Consider the following 26,100-nt stretch of genomic DNA (forward strand, 5'->3'; position numbering starts at 1 on the left):
CAGTAACTGGCACACCAGAAAGCTCTTCAATAAAATGGAAGCTCCCAGCAAATTATTTCATGGGTTTCAGCCTTGTTCTCTGCCAACTGGATGTAGCATTATTTGAGAGGACTGGTGAATCTCAAATACCCCACCCTCCACTAAGTTAACAGGTTGAGTCATGCCCCCCACAGAAATAAGTCCATGTCCTAACCCCTGAACCCCGTGAATGTGAATTTGAGGGGAAACGGGGCCTTTGCAGATATCATTCAACTAAGGGTCTCAAGACGAGATCCTCTTAAATCAACTGGTGGTCCCTACATCTGATGACGAGAGTCCTTATCAGAGACATGCAGAGGAGGAGCGCCATCGTGGAGGAGAGGAAAGGCCACGTGAAGACAGAGAGAGACACATGCCACCAGCCAAGGAATTCCTGGAGGTACCAGATGCTAGAAGAAGCAAAGATAGATTCTTGCCTTGCTGAGAACTTGATGTGGGACTCTGGTCTCCAGAATGGCAGCGGAACATACTTCTGGTGCTTTAAGCCCCCAGGCTTGTGGCAATTTCTTTCAGCAGCCACAGGAAAATAGAACTCCGAAGAGGACTGTGTCAACAACGCCTGATAACTAACACACCCTCCAATCCCTAGGGCAGGACTGGGCCCACAGTACACAACTTGAGACTGGCTGGTTCCATTGCGAATGGAAGAATGAGCCTAGAAATCGTCCAAATTCGCGAATTGTAAAGACAAAGTGACTTCCCACACTGGCTTACAGAGCCATTTCTGAAGGTACTGTCCCACTTTCTCCTTACCTAATGCCAACTCTACCCAGAAGCAGGGTGTGACTACACACTTCCAGAATGCACGTGACCCTCGGCTCTGTCAAAACACCTACCTCACGGAAACTAAGTTAAACACTTCTGATAGACCTTTGGCTTTAAAGACAGACAGTGCTCTGTGTTCATCTCGAGAGCTAGATCCAGCAGCCACAGATCCAGGCAGCAAGACATGACTTCTTAAGGGAGGGGGAAAGATGCTCCATGTTCCTTCCTCCCTGTGAGGGTGGGGGAGGCAGGGTGGTCAGGAGAGGTTAGTGGGGGGGGGGGTGTCCCGTGGACTGCCGGGGAGAAGGGCTTGGGAAGGAAACTGCTCGAGCTAATAGAATTCTTGGTGGTGGTGGGCCAGGGTGGGCTGGCTTGGTACTTTGGGACACTCCCCACCAACCTCCAACCCCTCAAATGCAGCAAAAATACCCAAACCACTGGATTTGCATAAAAGCAAGGTACTTGCTCTGCACAAGCAGCTGCAAGTCCCCAAGCTCCCTTCCATGCCAACCCCAGACCCTCAACTCATCCGATGACAAGAAATTCTGGAACCACCCAAGCCAGCCCCTTCTGTCAGGCACGGTCTCTTGTAGGTGAGGGGCTGATCTGAACTCTTCTTCAAAGATGCTCTTGAGTCGTGTTGGCGATCTTAAATAACCAGGGGCAACTCTGAATGTTGCTGTTGTTCTGCAAATTGTAAAAGCCAAGTCGACCAGGGTGCCTGTGCACACACACGCCACCACACGTCCCCGCCTGGCCGCTGCCCAGGGGTACCTTCTCCGCTTCTCCTCGGTTCTGCAGGTGCCATGTAAATCAGGCCAGGCCAACAATGTGTACCTTTCAAGGAGCACCACTTACACCCTTGCCTTCTCCCTCACGCTTGTCCGGGTGTTGGAAAAGGGTCTAGGCTTTCACCCTGGGGATCTGCCAGAGGCTCGGCTTGTTCAAAGCAGCTCTGCACACCCACGCTTCCTTTCCCCCGATCTTCCCTCTCCTGCACTTGACTAAACTCACCTGCTATCCAGTCAGAAAAATAACGGCTTAGTGTTTGATTTGCTTTAACCCTCATCCCGAAGACAAGGGAAAAGCTGAAACCAGATCCACGGATTTTTATTCCAAATCTCCATTACCTACACGCACGGGTCGCGTATGTAGACTTTTCCCCTATCTGCTTACGTGAGGGAGCTGCGTGCTGCTGCCGTACGGGGCGAGCGGCCCCGTCAGGTCAAGTCTGGCTTTCGGAAATGTTTTGAGCTCCAGTTCTTGGGAAGCAAATAGAGGTCGTACTTGGTGGTGAGGGCAGGTGAACTAAAGCAGCCCCAATACCATCTGTCCAGCGATGGCCTTTGTGTTCAGAGTTTGGACAAGGATGTGTGCCTCCCATCTCGTCCATGAAAATCCTACTGCACACAAGAACACCCGAGTGATGGAAAATAAAACCCGGCCAAAGAGATTAGGGGCCAACCTGACCCCTGAACTCAGTGTTCCCAGCCCCGCCGAGGAAGAGAGTGTGATGGTACAGACGTGCCCCTTCCCTGGAAGAGAGCAGGTTTACTTCCTGCCAAACGAGCATCGTTCAAACCCGAACATCCACCTCTCACCTTCCCTGCTTCTGGAAGGGCCACACTATTATTTATTTAGCCTTGGGTTCGCGGATCTCTGTGGCAACCTTGTTTGGAAGAGCCCCAGGCACGTTGCTACACAGCGCTCCGAGCGAGAGACGGCGCCAGGAAGGCTCGTTCAGACACAGCACGTCGGCCACTAACCGTCTCCAAAGGAACTTAAAACACCCTGCCGGGCCCAAGGGTGTTGCTCACGACTTTCATCCACACTCGCAGGCCTCTCTTCCAGGTGGACCCCTTCTCTAACGCATCACCCGTCGTCAGGACCTCTTTATCTGCTGGTGTCCTTGCCTACAAGCCACCTGCATGAAGCCTGGGCTCCAACTGTTGTGTCTAAACCAGGGCTCAGCAAACTTTTTCGTAGAGGGCAACAGATAGCAAATGTGTTCAGTCCGCTGGGCCATGCAGCTTCTGCGACTCTTCCGTCACGGTAACAGGGCTAAAGCGCAGAGCGCAACGCGTCAGTGAACGTGCGTGGCTGTTTGCCCATAAAACTTTCTGTATGGATGCTGAAATTGAAGTTTTATGCAATTTTCATACATCACAAGATACATGTTTTTTTCTTTTCTTGCAACCACTTAAAAACGTAAAAACTAGAGCTCGTTTGGCGAAGCATCTGACTCTTGGTTTTGGCTCAGGTCCTGATCTCATGGGTTGTGAGATGGAGCCCCACATTGGGCTCCCTGCTCAGTGGGGAGTCGGCTTGAGATTCTCTCTCCCCCTCTCTCTCTACCCCCCCAGCTCCTGCCCTCCGTCTAAAATAAATAAATCTTTAATAAATAAATAATGTAAAACCCTTCCTTCCAGCTCACAAGCAGTACAAAAGCAGGTGGTTGGCCAGATCAGCTCTGTGGGCCACCGTTTGTCTAATCTGATCTCCTCAAGAGCGGGAAGCTCTCTCATCGACCACACTGGCAACCCCAGTGATGTCACTGCCCAGGCTGCGATTTAATGCTTTGACATTGCCTTTTTCCTTCACACCTTCTGGCAACTACTGGGTGATGGCCAGCAATAAACCAGGAACTTCTGCATTTTGGTTAAATCCAAATTCATTACAAAGCAACCAAAGGGCTAGCTAGTTTCATGGGGAGTAACAATGATGCCAAGAAGGAAAATGGGTTCTCACTCCCTCTCCCACTGGGTGAGTGTATGCACAAATACACTTAGCCTTTTTTTCCAGAAGAGGCAGCCGGTCAAGTCACAGCATAATTTGAAAGGGCAGTTCTCAGTCTGCATAAACTCTCGAGCCATCTTCTCCCGTTTCCACTCTTGCAGTACTCACTGCAGCAACGAGATAAGCCGGTGGTGGACCAGAACCCTTAATGAACTTCCCCACAGAACACAGTGTCTTTCAGCCTCTCCAGCCCTGTTGGGTAACTTACGTTCATTTCACAATTCCCAAGGAGTCAGTGGGACAGCCCCCAAGCAATACACAACCCTAACCCGGGGAAAACACTGCATCAGGCTTTCTCTGATTTTTCCGTGTGATACTTCCTTTTGTCACAGAACCCGTTTGGATTTGCTTGTAACAACATCACACGCGGAGCTGGGAAGGAGCTTCCCTTGCAAAAACCCTCCTGAACTGCTCTGTTCTGGTCTGCCTTTTAGACCGTTGTACTTCAACCACTCAGCAGCTGGGTCCATACAGTTCAAACATGTTGAATTATCCCTTAAAGCACAGACAGGGCATTGCCTGGCAGTGTTCGTAGAGCAAATTCTTATTTAAAAGGGAAACATAGGGTGCCTGGGTGGCTCAGTGGGTTAAAGCCTCTGCCTTCAGCTCAGGTCATGATCCCAGGGTCCTGAGATCGAGCCCCACATCGGGCTCTCGGCTCTGTGGGGAGTCTGCTTCCTCCTCTCTCTCTACCTGCCTCTCTGCCTACTTGTGATCTCTGTCAAATAAATAAATAAAATATTTTAAAAAAATAAAAGGGAAACATAACATGTTGAATGTCGTAAGCATAATTTCATTTTAAAAATTTTTGATCATTTTCTTTTAAAACTTAAAGGATTTTTGTTTACAAAAGTGAGGAGAAACAATCACCCTCATGAAATTCACAACTGTCTAGCAATTTCAGGAATCAGTTTCTTCAATAGGGATTATAAACATATACCCAGGTATGTTTTCCTTTCTGTCTTTAGGTCTATATCTATGTGTATGTTTACATCTGTATCTATTTTTAAAAAATGATAGATATAAATAGCAGCTAAGGGACTCCTGGGGGGGGTTCAGTCAGTTAAGCGTGCGACTCTTGGTTTCTGCTCAGTTCATGATCTCAGGGATGTGGGATGGAGCCCTGTGTCGGGCTCCGGGGGCAATCTGCTTGACACTCTCTCTCCCTCTGCCCCTCCCTCTCTTTCTGATCAATAAAAATAGCTTTAAAAAATAAACTGCTGTTAGTATTTGAGGGCTATGTAGCAGGCACTGTGTTCAGCACTTCCCGGGTAAAAATCTCATTTAATTCAACAATCATCTGAGAAAGAGATCATTTGTCATCCACTTACAGAATAAGAATACATTTCCTCCTCTATTCTTAATTTACAAATCCATAAGCGTTCTCTGTCCCTTTCCAAATCCATTGTGCTGTGTACTTTGACTTGAAAGGGAATCAGGCAAGGTTTTGTTGAGTGCCCTCAACTAGGGAATTAGAAGAGAGAAAGAAACTAAAAAGACACGGCCCAGAAGGAGGCAGTGTTCTGAGACACAGGAGGAAGGATCACGTACCTACATAGGTATTTTAAGCCCAATTCTGCCACTCAGCTGCTACATACTCTAATTTGCTTTCCACAGCCTTGTATTTCCAAGTCTCTAGATAATGACAAGGTGGTCAACACTGATCGTTCTCATAGCCACTGTCTTCTTTCTATAGCACCTCGTGTGACCTCTGAGCCAGGACTTCAGAGGCAATTTTGAGTCCATCAAAACCCCCGGAACCCTGAGGGAGAAAGGACACAAGAGGGGCCCCTGTCCAGAATGTCACTTAAGCCGTGGAAGACTGCTGCAGTCCGTGCCCCGCCAAGTCATTTCAAGGCTTCCTGGGGATGAAATGTGAGAGAAGATAAACTTGGCTTTCATCTTTAAAAAACATCAGAAAATAAATAACATCAAAACGCAGGCTGGATAAGGAGGGCTCTGATGTGCATGCATAAGTAATGGTGCATTAATCAGTCCCAGCGGATTGCTGAAGCTCACCAGACTCCCTAAACCTGGGGACACGGGACAGAGATATACTCAAGGATTCCAGCCAGAAAGCAGGTCTATTCCGTTGCATCACATGTCAGTGCTTCCTTCCTTTCTCAGCCAAGAGGAAATGATCAATTTCTCAGCCCCTCCACTCCAGGAGGCTCCACCGAAGCCCCTCAGCTATTCTGGCCACTATCTAACCACAAAAGCCGGCCCATTGTTTGAAGTTAAGTATTTTGTTCTAGAAAACCCAGTAAGGCATTCTGCATCTTTGATTCATGATGGGGGTGGTATCTCTTCAGCTATTAAATTCTTAGGAAGACACTTCACACCCAGTAGGATGGCTATCATAAAAAATACGGACAATAACAAAGGTCCACAAGGATATGTAGAAATTGCAACCTACAGTGCTCGTGAAAATATACACCAGGGCAACCACTTTGGAAACCATGTGGCAGTTCCTTGAAAGGCTGAACGCAGTTACCATATGTCCCAGCAATTCCCCCGCCAGGCCTGCACCCAAGAGAAACCATCTCCCTCTTCCTCTGCCTCCACGTCCCCACCTCCTGCTCTCACTCTCTCTCAAATAAACAAGATCTTTTTTTTAAAAGAGGAATCAAGTACTGAGAGATACTATTAAATGGGTGAATCTCGAAGACATTATGCTAAGTGAAAGCATGGCCAAACACAAAAGACCATGCATAGCACCATTCCATTTCTATAAAATGGCTAGAACGGGCAAATCCATAGACAGGAAGCAGACCGATGGTTCTCAAGGCTTGAGGGGAAAAGGAAAATGGGAAGTGATTGCTAATTGGTACAGGGCTTCCTTTTGGAGTTATGAAAATGTTCTGGAATTACATGGTGGCAATGGTTGCATAACCTTGTGAATATACTTTAAAAAAAAAATCACAAGTGTCCAAAAACAAATTCTTAGAACACTATTTATTAAGGATGCTACGCCAGAGCTGAGCTAAGGTCCTACTCCTAGACCTCACTGTTAAGATCACAAGGCTGGTGAGAACTAGTTTTGCAGCTGAGGAAGGGACAGTCCAGACAGAATCCGTGACTTGTCCAACGTTAAGAAATGAACCAATCCAAATCTGTCTCAACCCACAGTCCTCTCCTGTCTAAGGCTGCAGCCTTCTTTAGACCATCTACAGCCATGTGACCCTCCGAGAACCTCCAGTTCCTGATCTGGAAGAGCGGAGACCTCTGTTCTCTGCCCTTCTGGAGCCTCAACTGTGCAGTACAAGCTAGCGGACCTGCTTCCTGTTTCCAGATGGGCGGTTGGGTCCTCATTCCGTGGCCATTCAGGTCTGCCAGGTGTTTGACTGTAACTGCATGGTTTACTTCTCTGTATGTGCGATCAAGGACCTTTCCCCAAGATCCAGTGAAGGAAAGCTTCCTGAGGTAAAGAGGCATTGAGAGGCTGAGCAGTGGAGAAAGGTACTCCGTCCCAAAGGAATCCATAGAACTCTCTGGAAGGCCCCACTTCTCTGCCCTGCTCCTCTGTCCTCCCCAGCCCGCCCGAGCCCATCACCAGCCTCTGTTAGCCTCTCGACTACCCCTTTCCAGCTGGAGACAGAGTAGGCCCTACTTATTTCTCAGCGAGATGCCGGACACTTTTGGTTCTTTGTAAATGAACTCACTCCCATTACGTTGCCAATCACACCGTGGTCTAACTAGTTTCCTTAGGTCTGGTGGTGGGAGAACTGGAAAGCCAAAAGCTCCAGGATCCTACCACACCCTACTTCCATCTGTTTATGTGGGGGCAGGGCTCAAAAAAATAAAGTATTTCTCATTCTTTTCATGCACCCTACTGACTTCTTCTCCTGGATGTAAAGTCTTCCAAAGTAATCCAAAAAATCCAAGTGGCCAACAGCCAGTACAGGGCTCTAGTCTACACAGTCTCCTAGAAAGCCATAAAACTACCCCTTCAGTCTCCAAAGCATAAAATGCGCACCAGTGGTCTTCCCAGAGTCGGTGCACAGAGGCGGGGCCTGGCTTCAAACACGGCACCGGCACCAAGATCTCCCACCAGGGAAGATGACCAGTGTGCCGCAGAATCGGCATTCTGCTTGTCAAAGCTGCTTTCAATTATTTCTAAAGTCACATTCTGGGCTCCAGAATTCTGGGCTCACATAACTGGGCTCCACCGATAATAGATGATGGGTAAACAGCAGATTGACACAGAACCCCAGGACAATGAGCCAGCCTCCAGATGACTGGCCAGACCCTCACTCCACTACCACTGGCCTCAAACCCAGTGAACAGCCTTAACATGGCCCTTTTTCAACCATACGGTTCTGAGAGCAGGGCTGAAATCTGCATGAATCTGGGCTATTTCTGTCTCCCTTTCCCAATAGGCAGGCTGGCGAGCAGACATAATGGGACCTTGAATCATAAATTCATCTCGTTAGCAGGCAAAACACCATTTCCCTCTTCAGAGTCGTGGTGGCCTGGAAATAGGTCAAAGTATTTTAACATTTGTTCAAGCTCTCTTGAAAGGTTGAAGCCAGTTCTGCTCCCTGTACATCAGGAGGAAGCCAGCCTAGGAGGTTTCAAGGATTCCTCCCCAGGATCCAGATCGCCTGAACCTCTCCTCTCACAGCACCTGCCACGAGCAGGACACCTCCCCATTTGCAAAGCTTCGCCCGCACCATCCCTTGTTTGCTTTTCTAGAAGTTAAAGCCCAGAAAGATACGACGACACCTTCGGGGCCTCAGGAAGCAACTGAGCCAGAGCTTAAACCAACTCCCCTGATTTTCACCCAATGCACCTGTCCCCGGTACCGCTGGCCCTGGCCAGCTCCTGTCGCAAGTCACCGGTTTGTAGCCAACCACGAGCCTTCCCAGCTGCGCTTTTCATGCGATCACACCAAACAGCACTGAGTCAACACCTCCGAGCACAGGAAACCATTTGGTGAGACACGAGTCTTAAAAAAATAAGTTGCGTGACATTTATTTTGTCTTGTTAACATTAATATCTGTAGAAACATTTTTATTGTCAGTATAAAAATTAACAGGTTTTATTAAATACTTTCTCCAATTTTGTAACAAGTAGAATCAGTGTAATCTGCACTCATGTTGCATGGCTATAGCAAAGTGAGTAGGTGTTTGTTTCCAAAGCAAAACACGATACTTTCATATAGAACGCACAACACGGCAACATTGTGTATGACGTTGGTATGAGGCCTGATCTTTTGGTGAGGTCCTGCCAGACTTAGGCAGAAGCAATCCCTTAAAAAGATGGAAGTATCTCCAAAACTATCAGCAGAACAGCTCAGTGTTTCAATTTCTACGATGGGACGTGAAGATTCTAAAAGGCTTCTCTAACACCAGGGAATCTGGAAGCCATTATCAAAATCCACTGAAGAGAATACAGGCTAATCTGATTAACGTGCAACTCAGGGCAGAAGGCCAGCTGCCGCAGAGGAGTACAGTCGTCAACTAAGGTCCATCCTCGAGGAATGGATTAAGGCATCTTTTTAAGAGAACGTTGGTACCATTTGTCTCGGGAAGTGTAGTTGAATGTTCCAGGGGCCCAATGACAGAGCTGCACAGCAAACAAAAACACTCTCTTCCTAACGGGTTTGTTTCCTATCGGCGGTTTGGAGGTGTAAGAACAATCATTTGACAGCAGAGTTTAAACAGATAAATCAAAACTTCACCTTCCCCAAATTAGTCATACTCTGTAAATATTTCTCTTTTCAAAGAATCTGATAACTAGTTAAGTCCAAGCCATAGATCCACTAGTCCGATGTGCTGCCTGCATAGAAATGCCACTTAAATTACCAAACAACAAAACAAAACAAAACACAAAACTATAAATGATTAATTGTTTTGTATATTACCAATTCATTAATAAATTAATGTTATACCATTTTCCCTGAAAGCAAAAGTATTCTTCCACCTCTGCTCGGTGAAAATTAAGAAATTCTGTGTAAGAACAGCATTTAGCAAAGAGCTATTAAAAAAAGAGAGACCAATTTTCTAGGTGCATTGGGACATCCATTTTAAAATCAATACAAAAAATAATTCCTTGTAAATATATAATATATATTTATACATAATTTGAATATATTTACATACTTCCAGCACCTATATACTGCCATTGTGCTCTGTAAGTGTGTGCTGACATATATTTTCTCCAATTATTACAAAATTCACAAGGAAGGCAGAACGTAAATCTGCCTTGAGTTCGGAGGGCTCACAGCCAGGACCGACAGTGGGTCACGGGCATGTGGCGGCGCACGGCAGTCCACAGCCCCAGAAACATTCTTCTTCTCCTGCTGAAGATTACAAGTTTCCAACTGTATAAATTCTTTACACGTGTGCCGATTACTTTTCCAATTATTTACTCCTCTGATCCATATATACAAGCGGAGCCAAGCGGCTCCTGGAGGCATGGCCTCCCTGCTCAGTGTGGCTGGGCTCCTGGCGCCGTCCCGTGTGGGGACAGAAGGACAGAAGGACAAGCTCATTCATGTTTTAACACTGCCGTTTACGTGTGGATACTGAGGAAGGCAGGGCTCGTAAGGCATGGGGTCCGGAGAGAAAACAGAATCATCTCCCGAAGAACAAGAACTCCTTGTGTCAGGGTAACTAGGTGAATACTGTTCGAGAGGCTGACTGAGGTCCAAGTACTCCTGAAAGAAGGGAAGAGAAGACTTTTATTTCATCTCGGGTCAGGGTAACTAGGTGAATACGGTTCGAGAGGCTGACTGAGGTCCAAGTATTCCTGAAAGAAGGGAAGAGAAGACTTTTATTTCAAATGCAGGCTCTTGAGATGCTCTACCGGAGCAGAGACGGGACGGGGCACCCCTGGAGGATTCAGGGACCCAGTCCCCCCTCTCCCCCGCTCCCACAAAGACCTCCTCGAGACCCCTCCCCCACTTGATCGACCCGAGGCTGCCTTGAACTCTTACAATCCATCATCAAGAAACGAGTGGCAAGGAGGGAATGAGAAAATTCTGGGCCCTCCAGTCCACTTGCACAGATCCCAACAAGTGCTTGCTACGTGCCTCGTCGAGAGAGAGAGAGAGAGAGAGAGAGAGCGAGCACACAGTTGAAATCTGAGGCCCCACAAAAAATGAAAAAAACGCAATGTGTTATGGTTTCCGGGGACCCCTTAAAATAGTGGAGACTGTGAATATTTATTTTAGGAATTACGCTTTACTATTGCAGTTTCTAGGATAATTTAGGGGGACTCTGTCTCCATTCAGCGAATAATTTCACAGATGGAATTCATTACTCTCAGAAGCTCTCTGAGTTTGAAAACGTAAACAGGTTCAGAAAAGGCTCGGATGTTCTCGTGTATGTTAAATCCATAATGGACTGTTAAAGAAAAGTTTGAAATTCGAAAGGGGCTCTTCTGCTCCCTCCAGCCTCTGCTGGGGTTGCTGAGAAGAGAACCCACTGGATGACCCAGGATAACATTTCCTCCAACTTATGGCAGGGTGAGAGCCCATGCCAGGTCTTGTATGGTCTGAGAGCTAAAAACATGTTTTGAAACATGAGCTAAAATGTTCTTAACATTTTTCAAAGGTTGGAGGGGGGGGAAAAAATCCAAGGAAGAATAATATCTCGTGGCATTAAAATGACATCAAAGGACATAAAATCCATATAGAATTTAAATGCTGGGGTCCATCAAGTTTTACTCCGAACACAAACACGCTCATTGACGTGTTGTCCGTAACTGCTTTCTTGCCTTGACGGCTGAACTGAACAGTTGGGCTCACAGAGATAAAGAAACGTTCACTATCCGGCCCTTTACTGAACAGATTCGCAGACCCTTGCTCAGAAACTATGGAAAGATTTCTAAACTGAGGAACTTCTGGGTTTTGTTGCCTCCACTGGGCTCACACGCTGGGGTGGTTCTGCTCCCACACCCTGAAGCCAGTCACATTCCAGGATGTGTGGTTTTGCTGAGAGAGGAGGCAAAAAGCGCAGACCACAGCACAACCGGCCCTGGTGTTATCAGAGAAGAAGCCGCAGAATGTTGGCGACTCTACATTGTAAAAGACCCCTCCGCCCCACCCCCCAAAAAATACCCCACTATAATTCATCACCAGGGCTGGCAAGGGAAAGAGTCCCCATCCCAGAATGGGGAATGTGTCAGTTCCAACAACATCAGCATTAACCGCACAACTGGAAACAAACACGCCCACCACATCAAAAGAGAACTTTTTGCTTACAATGATAAAAATGAAATTTTGTCCTAAATGGAACCATTTTTCTCAAGCATATGGTAATGATTTTCAGAAGGAAAGAAACTTCGATTTTTATATCCGTTAGACAATATGGCATTCTGCTTTTTTATTTTAGGATGCTAGATGGAAATTTCAGTATGAATGGGCCCACTTTAAATACAAATATTTAAATACAGAGCATTGCGCCTGGACTTAGGACCATTAAAATGGAATATCAGTGCTTTCCCAGTTTCTAAATGCAGCCATAAATGTTCAGATCTGATAGAGGACAGAGAGGGGTATCAGTGGATTCCAAGTCTAGGGTTAAAGGAACTTACACTAGAAACAACAATTTTGGCAGGAGAAGAAAGTTGCTTTTTTTCCCCTTGAACTGTTCCTTTCCTTTCAACTTCTGAAGGTCAGCTGTATTCATTTAAATGCAATCTCCCCTTTTATCAGCTACAGTTAGACGCACAAGATAATGTTGCTGGCTTAAGGCTTCATATCACAACATCTGATTTTTAAAAAATCATTCTAAAACTATTAAATGTATTCTAAAATACATTAAGTGTATATTTTTATTCAAACAATTTTAACCTCTTTTTGTTGTTGTCAAGAGAAATGGGTTTTGGGACTTTTTTTCCCGTTTGAAGGAAGACTGTTTGCTGTATCCTCATTAAATATCACAAATTGATTCATTAACCATTTTTCGTGGGATTCTTCTGACCTTGGTGGGTTTATCATCTTCCCTGCTCAGATCAGACACTCTCCACAACCCTAGAGACCACTCTGTCTGCATGCTGAGCACTACCGTGACTGGATTCTGACAGTCAGGGACAGACGAGTGTTTGCTTCATTGGTAGAGATTATAAATATTTTCCAGATAAATATTTTAACAAAAGGGTACAAGTTTTCACTTAAAAATCATAAATCCCAGGGGCACCTGGCTGGCTGAGTCAGTTAAGCATCTGACTCTTAATTTTGGCTCAGTCCAGGATCTCAGGGTCATGAGATCGAGCCCCACGTCAGGCTCTGGGCTTGGCAGGGAGTCTGCTGGAGATTCTCTCTCTCTCCCTCTTCCTCTGCCCCTCCCCTGTTCACTCTCTCGCTCTTTCTCAAATAAATAAATCTTTAAAAAAAATCACAAGCCCCTCATTATATGAAACTGTGTATACATTCACATGCACACGGATGGAGACCACATGCCCCTCACCACTACCAGATGGTCACGGAGGACTGCGCCGTGCGCGGGAAGCTAGAATGGCAGGATGTCACTGCTTCTGGTGCTGACCATCAGGTCAGCAGCTCCTACGTTCATTTCTAGGGCACAGAAACCCAAGCTCCTGACACACAAACCCAAATGCTGCTGTTGGGACACTTCTTTCGACTCCTCACTGTCCAGCCTACCACAGCCTGGACCCACCCCTGAAGGCCACAGAGAGCGGCAGCCTCAACTAGGGCCCTCGGTCTGGTTTCCTGAGTCAGAACTCTCGAATCACAGTCCTGAGAGAAACCAGGATTTAGGAGGAACACACATTTTAACTCTGCCTGACCCCTGTGGGAAAACAATCACCCATACCACAGACTCCGATGGGGGAGGTTGAATTGGAAAAGCCCACGGGCCTCCCAAGAAAGGACCCCAGGCTCCCAGAACGGGTTCTTACCTCGTTGGTTGTAAGAGTGAGAATCCGATCCAAGTCTTCTACCAACTGTTTGAACGTCGGCCTCTGGGAGGGCACCGCATGCCAACAGTCCCTCATCATCATGTACCTGGGAAACAGATTTCCTGGTGAATTAACTCTGTTAAGGACGAGGTGCACGGCTACCAGCCAGTGTTAACCGTCGCTAGGGAGATGCGTCCTGAACTATGAAGATCTATCAGAACTTTCCAAATTAGAAAGCAGTTATCTGCTTTCCAAAAATATTCACTGCTTAATTTGTCTTAGAAGGCACTTTGAGCTACAAACACATCACTTTACACCCCAAATGTTTTAGGATAGTGTCTATGCCCTCAGGAGAGACATCTTTGGGGCAGACTTGTGCGTTCCTGTGACAGTGACACAGCACGGTGGTTATCACACCTTTCGGGCACTTTCAGACGCTGCGGGGAAAAGCCTTCCAGGACCCACAGGCTCTCCAGTCTCTTCCCGGCACACCCGGCCCCCTGCCCCCCAGCCGCTGCTCCAGACCAAAGCTGCTACACATTCTTCTCCCAGACACTTCAGGTTTTATTTTAATGATTACAGAGGACAAAGCTTCCTCAGTTTTAAAAAAATGAAGTTTGAAAACCACAACTTTAACGTAAGGTTTTCATGAATTAAGCTGCCATCCCAGGGCTGCACATTAACTTCCTGATTAACTCTTGGACAGGCCTAGGGTCCCAGGCCTTATCTTGATCATGGGTTTCGACAGACCCTCTATATTAGAAAAAGCAATAGGAATGACAGGCAGCACAATAAATACCTTTATATAATATACTATAAAAATGTGGCCATTCATCAGATGTCCACTGTACAGTGAAAAGCACTCATGGGATTATGGATATAAAATCCCCATGAAACGATACACAATAGACCACAGTCTCCGGGACAATCACTCTTCTTAGTTAATCCTAGGGGGGTTGGGAAGAGAGACTCCCTTTCAAAGCACTGATTCTACTGCACAAGACGCATGTCACAAACACAACGTAATTCCACTTGAAGTGTGGGCCAGGCTTTTCTCGGAACCAGCTCATGGTTTTATAGTCAGATCTGGGACTCCAAGGGTGGCACCTGGACACATTCTTAATTTTCTGTGCTAGACTATGGGTAGAACAGAGGTAACCAGACACCGGTGTGCTCTGAAGAAATGTGGTCAACTTCAATCCATAAGAGCCATTCTCAGCAGTCGCCCACACCATTGGCTGCATCGGGGACAGACACAGGTCATGAGGAAAGGCTGTGCTTTCTAGCCTGCGTATGAGAGAAGGCCAGTTCCATCTCCCTGACCCTCGGAGAAGAGACAAGAGCAAAGCACGGCCCAGTGGCCCAGGAAGACCACCGAGGCTCGCTCTCTAAGAAATTCAGACGCCCTCAGCCGGGAAGCCCAAAGCCCTGACTTAGAGGTCACTCCATACACCTCGGAAGGACGTTTTCTCTTTTGGACAGTTAGGGCCATGGGTGTAGCCATCCTCCCCAGTCCTGGGATTAAGCCCAGAAAGCTTCAGCAGGAATTCTTCCTAGGGCCTGTACGGAAAACCAGGGGCCTTGGGAAACCCGAAATAAGTTGGGAGAGAGTGAATGGTATCACGCGTCCGCTCGGTGTCAGGAGAGAACAGGGTCCTTACAGGTCGCTGGTGCAGTTTGCCGGCTTATCCATCCTGTGTCCGTCCTTCAGCAGCTTAAAAAGTTCCTCCACCGGGATCCCTGGGTAGGGGGAGCCCCCCAACGTGAAGATCTCCCACATTAACACCCCGAAGGACCAACTGCAAGGAAGAGAGAAAACAGTGTTACCGACCCACCTGAATCCCCAAAACCCAAACGGACCCAGTGGATAACGTCAGCGCCCACTCACTTCTCCTGTTCAGAGACGAATGGCCCGAGCCCTGCTCCAGTTCATCCCACAGGCCCCTCCCTGCCCCGAAGGAGCATCCTTCCCAAATGAGGACGTGAGGGACGTTCCCTTGGAATTTTCCGGCAACAGACAACAGAGTAGGGCTGGGAAACCATCCCTCCATTTTTCTGGTTTTTGTTAGTGGAGATCTGGAGCGGTTGCTCTTTTATTCTGACCTTCTTAAATGCAGCGTTAGCCATGGGAGGATCTCAGCTCCTAAGCTGCAAAATTCTTCATGCTCTCGTCCAGCTTTTCCATCAGCCTCTGCGCCTGACACCCACCCTCCCCCCCCCCGGGGGGGGGGGCGCTGGGACCCACCAGTAGGGGCTGCTGACTGAATAAGGCCAGCAAGCCCTCCTGTGAGGTAAACAGCTGCCTGCTGTGGCAGTTGGAACATCTGAGAGGACAAAGGTTTCACCACGAAGGTCAGGAAGGGAGCGGGCACCGGGCTGGGGTGACAATGAAGGAATCCCAGAGCCCGAAGGGTTTCCTACAACAGAAACTGAAAGCATCTCACAGGGCACCCTGGGTACCTGACCTCGTGGAGGCCCAGTGGCCTTCCTGAGCCTCATTCAGGATGCTCGCCATTCCGGGGATCATCAAGCCAAGACTCCTGCATTTACCTACGTCCCCGAGGCTCAAAACACACACCCTTCCTGGTTCCCTTTAGGTTTGGGGTGAGCAATGAAACTCTCCCCAGTGTTGTCTAGAGCAAAAGTGGGAGCAAAATGCAGGCAGCTGACTGCCTACAAAAACGGGTTTCAGAAAGCCTTTCTTCTAGGACTGCTAAAGGGGACCAGCAGCGACACCAGGCCTACCCCAGGGAGCCTCTTGGTCCCGTAAATAAAAATAGCTCAACTGATTTTTTTTTTAACTTTTTATTTTGGGCTAATTATAGACTCGCAGGAACTTGGAAAAAACAGTACAGAGAGATGCTCTGTACCTTCCCCCTGGTTTCCCACCAGGATAACTTCTTCCAACCTAATTTCTAAACCTGAAATTCTGAAATATCAGCTGAAGCCTGACCCTGATGGTATTTTTAAGTGTATCATAATGGAAACGTTATGCAGTTTTCACTCTATTTCTCTAATCTCATCAAGGATGGCAGGACGAGGTCAGATTTTTTCCGAGGACAAACAGAACAAGTGGGCCCCGTGGAAATCACCCGCCCCACTTGGCTTCTCCCTACAAGGACGAGCCCAGGATGCAGGGTCGGTGGGGGAGTAGGACACACCGGCCTCAGTAAAAAAAAGTTTCAGAATTCCTTCTTTCAGGGAGCAAAGAACACGCTGTGGGCCTGGCAAATGACACAGCAGCTCTGTAGTCGTAGATCCATGAGTAAGTTGGGGGGAGGGGGGAGCACTTCCGCCCTGGCAGGAGGAGGTTCAAAGTTACACACACACACACACACACACACACACACACCCGGACCCTGTGCACTTTGAAGCTGGGCAGATTAGCAACAGCGCACTGGTGACCAGCCTACCAGAAAATCCGCCCTTTCTGAGGCTGGCTCCTGCACCTTCCATCGATGTGTGAAATACGGCAGGCGCCAAAGAATGAAGAAGGGTGAATACAGTATTTTTGCAACCCAACCTGGCAAAGAAGCTGGGGAGCAGGGAGTTACTTACACGTCACTCTGGTGGGTGTACACGCGGTCAAAAAGGGCTTCTGGGGCCATCCACTTGACTGGAAGTCGCCCCTGCGGGTGTGGGTAAAAAAAAAAAAAAAAAAAAAGGTAAAAACTGCTAGATTACAACCAGTTTACTTTTGCTTGCTCAGCAGGCTGTGTCCTATCTGAGAGCCGACACTGATTGTGACGGGTGCGTTCCCAGAGCAGAAGTTGGTCCCCGCGGGGCCCGTGTGTAACATGCAAAATGCACAGATCTGGGCACACGAGTAAAATGCCATTTCTCTGGACTCTCACGATGCTTGATCTCCCTCACACAGAGACACACTCTGACCATCTCCTGGGCAAAAATCAATCCAGAAACTCCCAAGCTCTAGTTTTGGCTGGGGAAGTTCTTGACAAAGAGCCTGATGATGGTTCTGTGGACAAGGCTGTTTCACATTTACTCCAAGTATCTGAAAGGCAGCTGAAATGTGCTTATTGAGAAGTTTGTCAAGAGTGTGGCCCAGGAACAGGGATAAAGGGCAGAGGAATGAAGGCCTATTATCTCTCATCTGGAACATTCCGTGCCACCACCAGCCCCTCCCTTCCACCACAGAACCACCGTAGACTTACGTTTGTGGTCTTTTTGTAATAGTCTATATTGTTGATATCTCTGGCCAGTCCAAAGTCTGCTATTTTCATGACATTGTTTTCTGTTACCAAAACATTTCTGGCCGCTAAATCCCGATGAATACACTGAAATCAAGAAAGAACTCGTTTCAAACTATTTCAAGAATAAAGAGAAATCATTCTCACTTCTTACAATGCAGACAGAAAAATACATCTTGGGTCAAAAAATGGTATTTCTTTTCTAATTAAAGGTAACTCAAAAAACCAAGGCCCCAATAATTTCGAAGAGCTAAGATACACCAAGCTGCCGATTCTCTTTTACTTGCAAAGGACCAACAACACTGTCACCCTTCCCAGGAGATCTGTACTAGATTATTCTAAAAACCTTTTATCTCTACACTTACTCAGCCTTACACAGCCTTTACAGCCAGACTTTCAGAAGAGCTGTTTAAATTCCAATACCACATCGTCTTTACCTCCTGGTAGGTCTGCAAACACTCTCTTTCCATCCCTGCTCCTCCCAAAAGTTTATGGGGAACCTCCAGTCAGACCCAAGGGAGCTCTTCTAACCCCTCGGTGTTTCCTTCTGCAACTCTGGACACTCCTTTTAAAAGCATTCGCGCTCCTTTTAAAAAACAGTCCCCGCCCCCTATCTTGAGTTCTATGCCATCCCTTCTCTTGGTTCACCCTCTCCCAGTCTAGCTCCTCTCTTCCCCTGTCCCTTAAAATGGAAGAAATAGCCCATTAATTTTGTATACTTCTACATATCCGCAGGGCTTCTAGTCTTAGATACACACAAAAGATCTGCAAATTCCTACCTCTCTCCTAACCTTTCTCCTGGGACCCTAACTGTCGTCTTCCACAGGCTACGGGACATTTCCACTGTGACATCCTGTCAGCATCCCAAATTCAAGGCCTCTGCTTCCCCTCATTCTCATCTTGGGTCTCTCTCAGTCCAAGAGGTACACACCAGAATTCTCGGCACACCCCTCCCCCGCTCTGCAGACGCGGACTCCCACAGGCCTCTGCAGTCTGTCCACCCCGCTCTGTCCCCACTTCTAGCCACACTTAGCCCAGGACATCACCACTGCCCACCCCCAGCCCCACGGAGAGCCACACGGCCGGCCTGACGGACTGGTCTCCACGCTTCCAGACCCAGCCTGGCCGCCCCTGCTATGCTCGCCACAAGCTGTGGTTCTCAAAGAACCCACCACGTCCTTTTCAGGCTTGTATCATGACCCAAGCCTGTCTGTCCACGCCCAGGTCTGGAGGACACCGGGCGCCACCTAGGTCTGCGAAACACCCGGGGGGGGTGTGTGGCTAGGGAAAGGGGGGAAGAATGCAGACATGCTCCCTATAGGGCAGCTAATTCACAGTTCTGATACCTATTCTTCGGTCTCAGAAAGGTCTGGTCATGATAACTTCCATTTCTCCTTTCTGCAAATGACAGGCTTTGGTAAAGTGTTACACTTCAGTATCACAAAGCTTCATCATGGCACACGGTAAGGAGACTCGCCCATCACCATCCCCTATTTTTGGAAAAGGCAAAGTCTAAGGAAATGAACAAAAGTTCTACCAAATGTTTGGACAAGGGCTCCTGGCAAAGTTAACTAGTGGATGAAGGAAGGTTTAACCCAGCCACTTGACAAGGGTCAGACGGGGCTGCTTGTCGTTAGGGATGCCAAGAAATGGCCAATAAAAAGGAACAAGCCACACTCTCACTGAAGAATAAATTAGGAATTACTTTTTCCTACCCACCGCCCAACAATTCCTTGATTTTAGATGCTTCTGTGGTCCCCTGGATGGGCGAAGACCGGGAAAGGGAGAGCAGGAAAAGCCCGCAAGTAAGTGTGCCTGAGCCTGGCCAGAACGGAAGCAGGAAACGTGAGCGCTCCCAGAAGCCGCCTGGGGATCCGGCCGGGGCGGGAGCCATGTTCTAGTTTGGAGGCCTCCTCAGATTGAACTTCCGAGGCCTCGGCCAAACTCTCCCGGCGGCGTGCTCCCGGCCGACATGAGCTCTGTGCATTTGGCAAGCTGTGTGGTCAGAAGACTCTGGATTCCCACACGCTGGGCTCCCACCACACATGAGGGCTCAACTCAAGAGACACCACAACAGTGACCTCCATCATTGTCTTGGCGAGAGGCAGGATCGAGCACCGAAATCCCACATCCCACGGTGCTAGCAGATACCAACGCCCACCCTCTGGGCTGGACGGTAAGAGACTTGGAACCAACATACAAGAAAAAGAAAATAATTAACATTAAGCCAAATTCCCATCATCTGCAGAAATTGGAGCTGTTTTCCAGGGCAGAGCTGACCATTTACGTAACTAAGGCCCTCAGACCATTTGGCATCCATTTCCTAAGGAAGCAGAGAGCCACAGGTCACGAAGGAAAGGAAGACTAACATCCCTGGGGCCCAGACGGTGTGACGGGGGCCACTGCACGGCTGACTGACTTAAATTCCCAGGGCTCCCCATGAGATGGGTATGATTGTACCCATTTTACAGATGGGGAAGCTGGCCCTGCTTGGAGTAACAAAAACACCACCTACTCAGGTTTAACACTTTGAAGCAAGTCGAACTGGCTTTGGGATTTGGTAAAAAGCAAAATTAGTGTGCTTTGAACTAGAAAGCAAAGCTTTCATAATTTGTACAATGTTCAAATACTCCACATTACCTTGTTGTAGTCTGTATACTCCTGGCAGTCTCTTTACTTGCCCACCCCTAGCTCGCCACCAACACACGCGCACACATGCACACGCGTGCGCGTACTTTAACGGCTCAAGGACAGACCCTGCATGTTCATGTCTACATTCCCAGCACCGACCGCGGAGCCTGACCCAGTAAATGTTTACTGAGCCGAATTCAGTATTGCATTCCATCAGTAATGAGCCAGAGAGCTCACTCAACAGTTCCTTAAGCGGGCCGCCAGCAAGGTCCTGGCTGGGGGCTAGGAGGCGTGCGGACGCGCAGACCGGAATCTGGCCCCTTCCCTGCTTCTTCACCCTCCCCCGCCAGGAATAAGCCTCCATCTTTGCAGGCAGTCTCCACTCGAGGGGACCATTCTTAAGATCTTCAGCTACCGCTGGCTTACCACCGGCTCTAGGTCCTTAACTACAGGCAATCTTCTACGAAGGGCTCTGGAACCCTCCAAGGCCGTAATGACATACAACTCCATCCCTTCTAGTCCATTCTGTGTCTGCGAGCAAAGCCCTGACACAGGGCGTCTTATCAGTCCCATCCACACACCCCCCACCAACCAGAGTGAGGCAGGGATTACCAGAGAGCAGCAGGGGAGGCTGGGGGGCATGGTGGGTACTTGGCCAAAGGGCCAAGCCCAGGACCAGTGACTTTTCTCTGCTCTGTGGACCTAGGAGTCCCCATCTCGGAAATAAGGACAATGACTTAGGCACACCTGGTTTCGAAGGGGTCCTGGCATCTCCGAACAGTCCTCAGAATCCTTCTCCTAAAATCGCCCCTATTTCAGACATGTTCTGGGGTTATGGAGGATACTGTTCGGAAAATGCTCGTCCTGTGCCTAGCAGATGCTGAGCTCTCAAAACCTGGTACTGATTAATAATGAGAACTGCCCCCTTTCACAAAATCCCTTCTTCCCTATATTCAACAGTTCCAAAGAGGAAGGATCTCAGAGTCCTCAGGGCTGGGGAGCAATGAGGGGAGCACCCGGGCTCTACCAGCCAGGTGCAAGAAGACACATTGTTTTGCCCCGTTCTGGGCGGAACAACACTCTGCCTTCCAGAAACCCGTCCTGTGGCCTCCGTGAACCATATCCTGGCCTCCACTGCCATCAGGTGCTTTGAGCCAAGCTCGAGAAACTGAGAGCTCTTCCTACTCCCCCTCTGCTCTAACTCTCCCCGGCTAGAGGACCGCCCATGCCTGGGAACCACACTTCCTCTGCTGGCTCCCAAGGTCTCAGCCCAGGCCCCAGGGCTGAGCTTCAGCCCGCAGCTTCCTCCCGGCACCAGCCCTTGACTGGCTCTCCCTGGTGTTCAGAGCACCTGCCCAAGGGCCCACCAGGATCTCTGCCCACCGTCTTCCCCGACCTCTCGCCTCGGAGTCTTCCTCCTCCTGGTCCTACCGTCTGATCTCTCAGGCTGGAAATCACGAAGTATCCCAAGAGCAACAGCTATCCAAAATCCACCTTCTTCTCCTGTACCTGCAGGAGCCAAGAAACTCGAGCCCAACACACCAGCACCAGGCTTGCGACCCATCCGTTGTGAGCAGCGTCCCAGCGAGCCACCCTCAGAGCACAGACCCGCCCCCATTACCCCTGCCTAGGGTGCAGTCTGGAGGCCTGGCCCGGGGCCGTGAGGCCAGGAATGAGCTGGGCCTGCCTGTCTCCAGCCACATCTCACACTCGGCCCCTGGCTCCCGGCTGTCCCCCCGCGGGGGCGCTCCCCAGCCACCTTCCCCCACCAACCCCCCACGGACCTCCCACAATCGGTCTCCTACTCGGCACACCTCTCCACCTTTCCCATCCATATTTGTCTTCCCACACTTATTGTTGATTCTCCTGCTGTCACCGGAGGTTCCTGCAGCAAGAGGTCCAAGGACTCCACCCATAGCGGCCACCCACTACGGGAGCCTGACCTAGGGCGCGAGGCAGGAGTCAGGAGTGCTCGGGAATGTTCGCTTGAGGGATAATAAAATGACCGAACCAGCCTTCCTACTGCCTTTGTATTAATAGCAGAGCCACGCTATATCCAAGAACTGCTTCCCCCACCCCAGGCGGGGAAGGGTACAGAGTGGCCCGGCCCCCAGACCTGGGGGGTCACGCTCCCCAGGGTTTAGTGAGGAACATTTGAAAGCTACAGCCAAGGTGGAAGAGGACAACGATGGTCCATGTGTGCGGGGATGGCTTGTCACGCCGGCTCTCTCCCTTCACAATGTCCCCCCAACACACAGCTTTGTACGCCTGAACCATTTAAAAGTGACTGCGCACCTCACACCCTAACACGTCAACAATATCTCCCACCTTAATCCAGGACCACTCTCACCACCCCCAGATTGCGTATCAATCCGATCGTATTATACAATGTAGACCCAATTCAGGTTTCCACCGTTCCTAAATGTTCTCTATAAAAGCTGCTCCCCTTTCCTACCCTGCCCAAGGCCCAGTCCAGGGTCACACATGCACACACGGTTATCCTGGCCATTAAGCCTCCCTTAATCTGAACTTCCCTCCCAGTAGTTTTTGTCTCTCACGACTTGGACATGTGGAAGTGATGTCTTGTCACATGTCCCCCGTTCTGGATATGACCCATTTCCTCATGTCGAAGACTTTTCAGTGGGGCCTGTATTCCCACACACGTGCGCAATCGCGGGCACAGAACAGTTCCCTAAAATCCACAGGTTAAGAGCTTTTCCCAGAAAAAAAAGAAATCTGAGGAAGTCTCCAACTCTGGACTCCCTCGAAAATAAAACACAAACAAAAAAGAAAATAAAAAACAAACCAAAAAAACAGAACATGTGGGAGCTCTGGCCACGTTCCAACACAGCCACAGAAGCAGCGGCTGAGGGACAGCCGCCCCTCCCTTCTCCCTGTGGCCGCATCCCTCACTGCTGTGACTGGGCAGAGCCATGACCGAGCCCAGGTCCCCAATGACATGGGGGCCACGCTCACAAGAGAACCTCACTTCTTTGGGGACCCAAAGAGCAGCATCAAGCCCCACCACAGGTAGGAAGGAACCCCACTTCTGCCCAAGGGGCAAGTTCTGCAACCCTCCCTCCCTGCCAAAGTGTGAGCTAAGGCAGGGGGTCCTGGGTCATCCAAAATGCCCCAGAGGACATCGGGGCACCTGTCTAACTGCTTCCAGAATAACTCAGATGTTTAAAGTTCCACTGCCAAGTGGCATGCTTGGAATGCAGACGGTTCACCTCAGGGGACCTGGCCAATTTCGAACCAGAGGGTCACCCCGCTAAATGAGACAAAATAAACCCAGATGACACCCAGAACCCCGTGTTCCTAAAATGTCCCCTTGCGTGATCTTTAGTCGTAGAATATTCAAGGCCCTTCCAAGCTTAAAACTATAAACACGACACCCAAAGTCTATGTCCAAAAACTCTTCCCAAAACAAATAAAGCCCAAAAAACTCATCAGAATTAAAGGCAGCGCCCCCTAACCTAGCTGTTCTGTGCGGAGAGCAGAATCCCAGGGGAAGAGACATCTTTTTTGCTCATCTCTGCCATGTCACGTCTGAGGCTGCTTTGGCTTTTAAAGAGCTCACCAAACCCCAACGTGAATAACGCGATAAATATTTTCCAGGTTGTACAAGACATGCAAGGGCTTGATTCAGCAAATGAGCACGTCCAAATCGCCTGTTTTCTTCACAGACCTTTCTCACTGGAATCCACCCAACTGAGGAGAATGTGAAAGACTCACTTTCTGGGAAGCCAAGTACTCCATGCCCCTCGCCAGCTGGTAGGTGCAGGACACCAAGTCCTTGAAGGTCATCTGCTCCTCGGGAACGCGGTTGATGTCATAGGAGTACTCCATCCCGGGCGGCCTGCGGGCTCGGAGGTATTCCCGGAGGTTGCCTTTCGAGGCATACTCGACGATGACGTAGAGAGGCCCTGCGGACGGACAGGGCAAGCTCGCTGAGACGACGCACCCAGACCCGCCTTGGGAAGCTCAGCCCAGTTTTGTTTCTGATAACCCAGCACTTTTTTTTTTTTTTTTAATTGAATCATACAGAAAAGCACACACAAAAACACAACACCTGCAACCACATCTTCCCCCAGAGATCACTGAGACTTGGGTCAAGACAGCCTCAGAAGTCCGAGTAGAAGAGACAGAGACACAGGGAGTATCCTTCCCTGCCATCCCCCTGCAGAGCAACGCTTATCATAAATTTGCCTCTTCCAGTTCACTTTAACCATCTGACATACAGATACGGATCAAGAAACAATGTTATTATTTTTGATCAAGAAACAATGTTATTATTTTTAATCCTGTGTGTGTGTGTGTGTGTGTGTGTGTGTATATATAATAGAGCTACAGCTAACATTTTTCCCTTACACCTTTATCCGCATGGAACCCAATCAGGCTGATAAAAATAAATCTAGATCGTTCCTTTTCTATTCCTATCTACATTCCATCACACAAACACTATTTTCCTACATTTGTGGGCACTGACATTGCTTCCAGGTTCCGGCTATAACACACAGCGCGCCTTTCTGTGTCTGCTTCCCGACACACACGTGCCGCCCTCTCTCCGAGGCATGGACCAGAGGCCGGCAAACTACAGCCCGCAGGCCGAATCCTGCCCACGGCCTCTTTCTGTGATTGAAGCATACTGGCACACAGCCAGGCCCATTCATTTCTGTACTGTCTGTGACTGCTTTCTCGCTGCACTGGTAAAGGCGAGGAGTTGCCATAAAGATCCTAACGGCCACAAAACGGAAAATATCTACAATCACCCTTCCCAGAAAGTCTCCCAACTCCTGGTATAGACCTAGAAGAGAAAAGGCTGAGGCACAGATAGCCATCTTCAAGTTTACAAATTATCGTCAAACTGATTTCCAAAGTGTCAGCTCTCCAGTGAGAGAAGGCAGAGCCCTCTCTCCTCTAAGGAAGGTAATGTGTCCCTTTGTCCGACTCGGTCCCTGTCCCGCACTACTGGGAGCTCAGCCAGCGAGGCCCACAGCAAGACAGGACTTCTTCAATCCCCATTTTAAGGGATTTGCTAACCATAACACTGGGTCTTTTTTCTTTTTTTTTTTTTCCTCCTAAGATTTTGTTTATTTGAAAGAAAGGGAGACACAGCATCAGCAGGAGGAGAGGCAGAGAGGGAGGGACAGACAGACTCCCCCCTGAGCAGGGAACCCAATATGGGGCTCGATCCCAGGACCCCAGGATCATGACCTGAGCCGAAGGCGGACTGTTAATCCACTGAGCCCTCTAGACGCCCCCCATAGGGTCTTATTTTGAAAAATCCCTCTTAGCACTACAGAACAAAAACATAAGGAGACTGTCATTTCTAAACACCCTCCAGGTTATGCCCTAAAACCAGCAGGACTCTAGAAGGCCCTCCCATTCAAAGCCTCTCAACGCCTACCTTTCCCCCGTCCCCCTGTACGGTCACAAAGTCCCCTTTGTGTTCACGGCCAGGAACATCTTCCTAAGGGGATTTGAAAGAGAACTTTAAACATGCCCTTGAGGTGCCTAGCAGCAAGATCCAAAAGTCCAACCGTTTCTAAAATGATGTTAACACTGAAGCTCAAATTATTTGGATGAAAGCATTTTTTCCTCCTACTCACCATCCTGAGTACAGGCTCCAAGGAGATTTATGATATTTTTGTGTTTTCCGATCATCTTCATCATCTCCATCTCTGACACTAGATCAGAAAGATCTTTCTCTGTGGCATCATCTACAAACATTAGGTAAATTAAAACCCAGTTAGTAGTTTCCTCTAACCCATCGACAGCTGCGGCTAGTTGC

At 48.7% G+C, this 26,100-nt stretch overlaps 1 protein-coding gene across 6 annotated transcripts in view; it reads right to left on the minus strand.

Moving 5' to 3' along the window:
* Positions 1–8,549: 8,549 nt before the first annotated feature.
* The window catches only part of FGFR2 (fibroblast growth factor receptor 2), a 103,241-nt gene continuing 85,690 nt past the window's right edge, over positions 8,550–26,100 (minus strand). For all 6 annotated transcript variants that reach the window (XM_059398717.1, XM_059398719.1, XM_059398720.1 and 3 more), the window contains 7 exons: positions 25,919–26,029; positions 24,042–24,232; positions 17,640–17,762; positions 17,026–17,096; positions 15,129–15,266; positions 13,468–13,573; positions 8,550–10,261 (listed from right to left, as the gene is read on the minus strand). In XM_059398717.1, the coding sequence (XP_059254700.1) occupies positions 10,097–10,261; positions 13,468–13,573; positions 15,129–15,266; positions 17,026–17,096; positions 17,640–17,762; positions 24,042–24,232; positions 25,919–26,029 (905 nt within the window). In that variant the 3' untranslated portion in view covers positions 8,550–10,096. The remainder of the gene's footprint in view (positions 10,262–13,467; positions 13,574–15,128; positions 15,267–17,025; positions 17,097–17,639; positions 17,763–24,041; positions 24,233–25,918; positions 26,030–26,100) is intronic.

The sequence above is a fragment of the Mustela nigripes genome, chromosome 4 (assembly GCF_022355385.1).
Source record: "Mustela nigripes isolate SB6536 chromosome 4, MUSNIG.SB6536, whole genome shotgun sequence".
Taxonomy (NCBI): Eukaryota; Metazoa; Chordata; class Mammalia; order Carnivora; family Mustelidae; genus Mustela; species Mustela nigripes.